Here is an 8,756-nt window from a genome sequence, read left to right on the forward strand (position 1 = left end):
CTTAATAAATAAAATATATTATTTAAGCAATATATTTTTTTAAAACGTACCGATAAAGAACGTTATTCAAATTTTATAAACAAAAATATATATCTCCTCAAGTAGTCATACTCATGTAATGCACAACTAAAATTAATATTATATTTGCTCTATAATAGATTTGTATAGGAATATATTACCAATAAAAATATAATCTATACCATCAAGGCCTTCATCACTTTTTTTTAACAGGAAGCATCTCATCTAAATATACAATTTAATCTCAGTTAACACAAGTATCATTCGTTCCTGTAAAATGCATACACACATCTTCTAAGAGAGGCAACCAGGCACTTAATATTTTCTCAGTGGCAGCCACTGATATTCCAAATCTGTCTGCCACATCTTGTACTTGAAGGCCAAGCCGTTTGGTCATTAAGGAAAGAAGTAGTTCATTTTCTGCTAACAGATCAGTACATGCAATATCTTTACAAAAGCCATTGTGTACACCATTCTTCTTTGTTAAACGGGCCTTTATTTTTAAAAGTAGTGCCTGAAAAGCTGAATAATTCTTCAAGCCTGTGTAAAAATAGAATTTATCTGAATTATGCTGAATAGACTTCACACTGAAAATATACTGTGGTTGGGAAGACAGTTGTTTCTTCAAATCATGAAGCTTATCTTCTAAATGCAAACACTTTGAGCATGGTGAATCATGCTCAAAATCAAGATTTGTTTGAATTGCTTGTGACTGACTGGAATTCAGCATTTCAGGTTCAGTTTGAGTAGTTTTATACTCAGAAATTACTGTCACAGCCTCAATATTAAAGTTCCCACACTGATCCTCATCATCACATGTTATCAATGGTGAATACTGATTCTGTCTACACGATTCCAATTTATATTTCTCTGTACATTTTGTCAGATTTGTAATATCTTCAGATTTATACTCCAACTCACTTGGAACTTTAGCAACATCTAAATGTACCATTTGTCTGTTAACTATATCTCCTTGTGGCTCGTGACCAAGGTGTAAAGTTGGTAAAGGATTCTCTTTGGTTGGCTGCCCATCTTCAAAATGTAATGAACAAATGCGAGTGTTGCGAGAAATGTTAAGGTTAGGCCTTCTTATCTTTGTTAGCCACTGGTTATGAAGTGCTCTTTTAGAAGCAGCACTAGGAATGCAAAAAAATTTGACAGGTGGTATACCAGGATTTCTTTTGAAATAGCGACTATCACTACGACACCCAGTGATGCAGCAATGATGATGGGGCATGATGACCCTATATAAAATGAAAAATTTCAATTCAGATCCATTTAACAGAAATTCTTATTAAATAAATAAACTTATCAGAAAATTTTATACACCAAATTTTTTTTTTTAAGGTAAAAAAATATCACCACATCAAACACTATGAAATTTATATAGTTATTAGAAACCCTAACCTGCTATACAGGCAAATGAACTATAGCCAGATGCAAGTATATTCCCAAATAGTCATGGTGGGGGACAGCAGAACTCATGATAAAATTAGTTTCAGTAGCACTTTAATGAATGAAATTATGCATCAAACCAATTAATTGACAGGCAAATCACGTCAAAACAACCAGTGAGCAGATATTGGCAAAAATATCTGCTAAGTAGCAAGTTCAGTTTCCTAGTAATAATAATAAAAAAAAAAACTACTTTTTTTCCATTAACACAATTTAAACTGTGAATAAATTCAGCAAATTTTCATACTCTTTGCTAAACTGACAGCACAGATATTTGAACAGACTCAGAGTAGGGAAAAATAAAAATAACTTGTTTCATAAATGAATAAAACATTCATATTGGGCTGGTTTTCAATATTATTTGGCATAGCTATAAAATGTCCAGGCTAAACCATAACAATATATATGAAGAGAAAGAAAGAATATGCTATTAGAACATTGATGTGTATTCAGAATAAACACCTTCCTAGCTTTTAGAGACATATGTTATTTATTATTATTTCTTTTTTTTTTTTGTTAGTTGTTGGCGCATCGGCTTCTGTGGCCATAATTCACCTCCCAAAGTTTTTGCATTTTACTCTGATCCAGAGGCTTGGATCAGAGTAAAATGCAAAAATGGCAATCCAAAGGTCATGGGATTCGAACCCTCGACCTTTTGGTTGCCAGGCAGGCATTTTACCCACCTGGCTAGCCTGGTCAGCTGATATGCTATATATAAGTTAGACATCTGCTGCTTATACCAAATACAGGTTGCTAACTGAATGAAATCCTCTAAAGTTAGTCTTCAAAAGTTAGCATCTTGCATGACATAAATGGGAAAAAATCCAAAGGATGAAACATATCTCCTATGAGAAGAAATTGCTAATATTTTTAAAAATAGCATTATTTAAATTTTCTGGTTTTTACTCCACAATTTAAGGGAGGGATGGAATATATTCCCCATGTATACTTGTTTAAAAATTGGGGCTGTGAATGAATCGTCAATACAAAACATTTTTAAAATATGATGATTCGTCTGTTTTATACAATAATTTATTGGTGATGAGGGAGATCTATCATATGCCATTTTTTAAAATTGGAGATGTAAAATGAATGACCTATTAATATCAACTCAAGCAGCAGATGTGGTAAATGGAAGAAAATCTGTGTAATAAAAGCTTGAATAAAGAAGCTAATGAATATACCTTTTGGGGTAGGTGATAAATCCACACCATGTGCCCTTGTTTAAAAATCAAAAAAGTGAATGCAGAACACTTTTTAAATCTTATTTTCTTTTTTCTAGAATTCAAATGAAATACTTCCAATTACAGAAAACTGCAGATTTTATTTTCCAAGATTTGATTTCTATGGATATTTTTTATCCAAGATTCTTTGCATGATTAAATAAAGTGATGTGTATACCAACAAGTTTGGTTTGCAAAGACAAAGTGACAATGCATATTTACATGGAAAGCATACATGGATGTATTTATGGATGATTTTTACATGGTAAGCTTACGTGGCTGTATTTATTACACACATGATTTTTTTCTTTAGAATAAAGCTTAATAAAGATTCCCATCCTGGATGCTGAATACAAATGCTGCATCCAGGGTAGGAAAATCTATTACTTCTTGTAACAGATCCACCATAAAGTTTTCATTTATTGTTATAGCATAGCCTAAGCAACTGATAAAGCTATTATCTCCATGAAAATTTTTCCAAGGAGCTAATGATCTTCATTATTTAAAGACATCTTCAACCTGGACTGAATTTATTTTTGTTTGAAATTTATGTGAATTTAATTCACATAAATTCCCTCCATGAATCATTTTCAAGATTAACTCATCTCAGTCCTATTTTAATGGTGTCTATTGTTTGAATAAATTTTACTCTGCAATCTTTGTATCCAACATCAAAAAGTTGGAAAAACATCAGATCAAAATTCAGTGTTGCATATAAACTGTGAATTAATGAAAATGTATCATATACATATTAGCACTGCCACTGTCTTTTATGACTTGATCTTCTTAAAACAAGACTGAGAAAGTTTTTTTTTCTTTCATAAATGTTCTTAAAGACAGGTAAAATATAAATGAAATTCTGCATTAACCACTAGCCTTGATCTATTATTCTCTATCATACATTACATTATTTAGTAAGCAAGCAATTTTGGGTAAATAATGGATATAGTCCAACTACCTTGAATAAACAAAGGAAACCAGAGTGACAACCAATACTGCAATGCATGATCAAAACAGTAAACAATAAATGCATAATAGCCAATTTGGATGGACTTCAAAGAATTATATACACTGTAACTATAGTGAAACAACAGTATGTAATTTTGAACAAAATTAACAAGATATTGCACACTAATTGAACATTTGTTCTTGCATTTTTAAAAAAATATTACTACCCAGTATGAATTGTTTAAGTATAATTTTCAATGCACTTTTCATAATTTTAACAATTACAGAAAACTAATCTAAAATATTGTTGGTAACAAAATATTACAGTAAATTTAGTAGTAAAATAATGAGCTTGCATATAATATAATAATAAATTTAAACATAATTCTAACGTCTTTGTCCATCAGGATTTTAAGAAATATTAAGGAGTACCACTGTGATTATCATTAATTATTTCAAAATATAAGTCATCTTTTGTAAGACTGATGATTATCTTCTTGGTTTTACACCTATTTAACTATCATAAGTAAATACTATAGTCTTAATACTCAAAGAATAGAAATAGGATAATAAACTTCAACAACCCAGCAAAAAAAAAAAAAAAAAAAAAACTATCTAACAACTTTTCATGGTAAAATCGAGCATAAACTGTTCACCCCAACCATCTATCTGATGCCTTTCCTGAAAGGTATAAGACCAAATGTTGTTCCAAAAGAAAATGATAATACAAACAAAAAGGAAGAAATGCTTAAAGAAACAAATAGGTAATAGGTTGGCATTATGTTAGTGAGCAATATCTGGGAATACAGTAATTATTACATTCAGAATGTCATCTTGCACATATCTTTGAATAGTAAGTACGTAATATTTCTTAAACAGTATAACAGTTTGACATATTACTTGCTGGCAAAACTTATTTTCAATTACAGCATCAAAATATGTAAACTAGATTTGTCAAATTCTAGAAAATCAGAATATAGTAATTTCTGTTGCATTGTTAATTTTATTCGGTCTTTAAAATGCTAATTTACTTTTGTATTTTTTCGAATTTGTGAGAAAGCTTCCGTCTATTGCAAGAAGTTCTATTATTAAAAATGACAGCTCATAAATGCTTACTATAATACAGTACATATAGCATTTTTAGCTGGTAAGTGCATTTTCCGCTTCTCAGATAAAAATGTGCAAATTTATACTTATTTCTATCGCCCGGCTCTTAAAGTGCAGAATGCACACATCACCTTGAGCCAACACATATTAGTTGAATTCAAGTGACTGTCGAAAGAAGGAATTTACACAATGCAGAAATACAACACTGTGCCCTATTTTAAAGTTCAGTAACGTCTGAAGTATGACCAAATAAGAAAGTTAATCCTGTATATGTAGCTTCTCCACATTGCCGTTGAGTATATAGGTAAGCAAAAACAGACATGAGACAACTTTTGTCAACACTGGAACACAAAAGCAACTTTCTGTGTATAGCTAGCAATTCAAATACTGATTAAAATTGGGCTAACTCGAAATTTTATCGCAAACTACAAGTTAACCGTGGAACATCACTGTTTACGTAATGCAAACAAAATTACGTATACGCATCCCAGGCAATTTGCACTATAAATAATGCATTGCGCATTTCGTTATACTTTTAAACAACAAAAGCTTCCCTTTTAGGGAACAATTTACCTTGCTATAAAAGTCTGTATTCATTAGGAGTTTTGGATTTTTTCAAAAAAATTTAGCAACAAGCTACACAAATATTCCCGAATTTGGGTGGCCAAGAAGATGCAGTTCCTCCACATCCATGATGACCAGACGCCCTCTATCGATGTTCAAATCAAAGAATTAACACGCAAAATCGTAATATTGGAAAATATTTGGATTTTAGGTGATGCAGACGAGGGGGGGGTAGAGAAATAAAGAATATAACTAGCACTTTACAACTAATTTACCAAGAAAATATTATAATTATTTATTTAAATAAGTAACTTTATATAAGTCAATAACTACGGAATATTAAAGATGATATATATAAAAGCAGTACTAATAACCAATATCAGTATTGTGTATACCGCACCCTATGGAAATGATACGAGTTCGAATGTTGTTACTAATATGGGGAAACTTTTATGGACTTTTTACTCTGGAGCTTAGTTAGTCTGTCTCAAGTGAGAATAGCAAGTTTTTTTTTTTTTTTTTTTTCTCCTGGGAAAACCTGGGTTTTTTTTATCCAGCAAAACAGACAAAGCGGCCAGAGAACACCCAATTTATGGGCGTAATACACTTGGGGGGTGAATGCGGTTATCATTGGATAACTCTAATATGGCATTTATATATACAAAGGGTACTAAGTGTAAGTGTAAGTGTAAGTGTGTGTTGTTGTCTTACGGCACCAGGGGTTTCCCCCATCTCCGCGTTGCTTTCATTGTGGTGAACCAGTTCACTGGGAAATGCCAGAGATTTAAAAGTGTGTGGGAATTGTTCATGTGTTGTGTTCTGTACCGTTGTTCATCTGGTCATTTAGCCGTTGGACCCCTATTGAGGCCCAACGTTGTCCCACTTACGCCCCGTGGAGGCAGACCAGGAACCCAGTAGCTGTAGATTCACTCTGGCAGGTCCTGCCGCTTAATTTCCTGGGATTTCGGCGGCTAGGACCTTAAAAAAAAAAAAAAAAAAAAATAAATAAAATAAAAAAAAATAAAATAAAAATAAATAAAAAAAAAAAAAAAATAATAAAAATAAATATATAAGTAAATAAAAAATCTGCGCTGGGGTAATGTCGCTTTGGTTTGCTAGGCCGAGTTTTGGGCGTAAGGTAATTTTATCATATTTAGTTTTTGACGTGTGGGGCTTTCGCTATGATGAAGGTAGAGAGGGGAGGGAGACCGAAGATTGGGGGGAAAAGACAGAAATATGGGGCCAATAGAGTAGATAGCCCCAGTTTTCAGTGGGGCATGCCCATGCCCCACCAGAGTAGAAGGTTGGGGGTGGAGGAGAAGGAACAAAAAATGTCCCCTCCCCCCAAGGAAGTGGGAATAATAGGTGAAGAGGGCGAGGGTGTCCTCTTCAGATCGCCATCAAGCTGTTTGCAACTGTGCTGCGTTTAGTCTGTTCTCTACTGTCTGTGCTGCATTCCCCCGTCCTTGCTTTTCTCTTCCGTGTGATCAGCACTCTTCTTTTCCAAGTACTGGTCCTCTGCAAGGTTTCAGTTTTTTTGTCACATTTGGCGCCGATTTTTGTCAATCTCTGTGTACGTTGCTGTAGATAGCTATTAGTGTTTTTCTCCTGGTGAATAAGTCTTGCGCATACTGGGAGAGTGCCCTATATTCATCCTCAGTGTCCAGGAAGTGGTGCTCCAGTCCTTTTGGGAAGTATCTTAACCTTGTTATTAGTAGCCCTCTGAGGTCTTCATAGTGTTGACAATCATAGACTATGTGGCTCCAGCTTTCACTTTCTCCACATATGCAGTTGGGGTCCTCAACGAGTCGGAAGCCAAACAGCTTCTCCTTGTAGGGTCCGTGTCCGGTTAATAGTGTTGTCATATGGTACCCTGGGAAGTACCACGGTGGCTGCTTTGGGTATATTTTCTGGAGGTCTGGTAGAAATCTTTTTGTTACTTCGCCTTTTGTAGTCTCTGTCCATCTTCTCTGCCAAAGATCTAGGAGGTGGGTCTGTAGCCTATTTTTTTCGTGTTTTAGGTTGCCCGCCGGGTCAGTCGTGTATCCTTGGTGGGTAGCGGCCACTCCCCTGGCCAGCAAAAACAGTAGCCCGGCCTGAACTGCCTCCAGGTCCAGAGGGAGCGCTCCAGCAAGTACCTGCAATGCTGGGGTACTTACCGTGCTGCAGGCGCGCGTTGTTGATAGCAGTATGGTCCTTTGGGTCATTTCTAGTGTTCTTTTGTTGACTACCAGTGTCGTTTTTGGATACCAAACCGCTGCTGCATAGGTGATTGCAGGCAGGAAGGTTGTTTTATAGTAAAGCATCAGTGCTTTTTTCTTGAGTCCCCAATCTTTCCTTGTGATTCTGGTTACCAGTCCAGAGTATCCTCTGATTTTTCTTCTGATGTATTTCAGATGCGGCTGGAACGTCATGTTTTTATCTAGGATAACGCCCAGATACTTCAGTTGGCTCACAAATTTGATTGTTACATTGTTGATTTTAATTTGCGGGGGTCGTCGTAGTTGCAGAGTCCCCTTTAGCAGGATCGATGAGGTCTTGTCTGACGATATTTTCAGCTGGTTCTTTGATGCCCATTGCTGCAGCCGCTGCAGTGCCTGATTTGCCAGCGTCTCCAATTGGGCCCTGGAGTCCGCCTCTACCGTCAATGTCAAGTCGTCCGCGAAGGCGTGTACTGCCACAGAACCCAGGTCCGTAGTCAGGAATTCATCGAGGACCATTGTCCACAGAAGCGGCCCAAGCACCGATCCCTGCGGACATCCTCTGTGCACCTCTCTTGTTATTTTTTGATAGTGTACATTGATTTCCACTCTTCTTTGTGTTAAATAGCTTTCGATTACTTTGTAGAGGTTAAGAGGCACCTCAGCCTCCCTCAACCTTGCCAGGACGCTTGGCCACCAAAGTGAATCAAACGCCCCAGCAAAGTCAACAGAGATGAGCAGCAGATACTTTCGTCTACAATCCTGGAAAATCCTTAGCAAGTTTCCCAGTGCGTCCACGGTTGAGGATCCTGGTCTGAAGCCATACTGATTTCTGGCATGTAGGCCTGCCGCTTCATAGTGTTTTATAACTCTCACATGGAGTAATCTTTCAAACAATTTGCTTGCCACTGGGAGCAGTGCGATGGGTCGATATGAATCCGGAAATTCTGGATTTTTGGTAGGATTTTTCAGTATTAGTTTTAAATTTGCTGTTTTCCATGCAGTTGGGAAATGTCCTGTTTCCAAGCATCTATTGTATAGTGTTAGGAGTAGGTGCGGATTGTATTCCACGGTTTTCTTCAGTATTTCAGGCTCAATAAGATCGAGGCCCGGGCATTTTCTATTTCTGACCCTACTAGCGGCCACGCTGAGTTCATCCAGGGTGAAGGGAGGCTCAATCGCCTGGTTTCTGTAGTTATCGTTTCTGTAGCATGTCTGTTTCTGACCTGGCATAGTTAAC

The 8,756-nt window shown here is 36.0% G+C and overlaps 1 protein-coding gene across 1 annotated transcript; it reads right to left on the reverse strand.

Annotated features, from left to right (window-relative positions):
• Positions 1-262: 262 nt before the first annotated feature.
• Positions 263-5,439, reverse strand: LOC150084053 (uncharacterized). The gene is made up of 2 exons (XM_090375787.1): positions 5,325-5,439; positions 263-1,262 (listed from the first exon to the last, which is right to left on the reverse strand). Exon 2 carries the CDS (start codon positions 1,253-1,255, stop codon positions 263-265), a length of 993 nt encoding a protein of 330 aa, XP_090231913.1. The 5' UTR covers positions 1,256-1,262; positions 5,325-5,439.
• Between the last annotated feature and the right edge of the window lie 3,317 nt (positions 5,440-8,756).

This window comes from Mastigoproctus giganteus, chromosome 6 (assembly GCF_048544385.1).
Source record: "Mastigoproctus giganteus isolate SK-2022 chromosome 6, ASM4854438v1, whole genome shotgun sequence".
In the NCBI taxonomy this organism is placed as follows: domain Eukaryota; kingdom Metazoa; phylum Arthropoda; class Arachnida; order Uropygi; family Thelyphonidae; genus Mastigoproctus; species Mastigoproctus giganteus.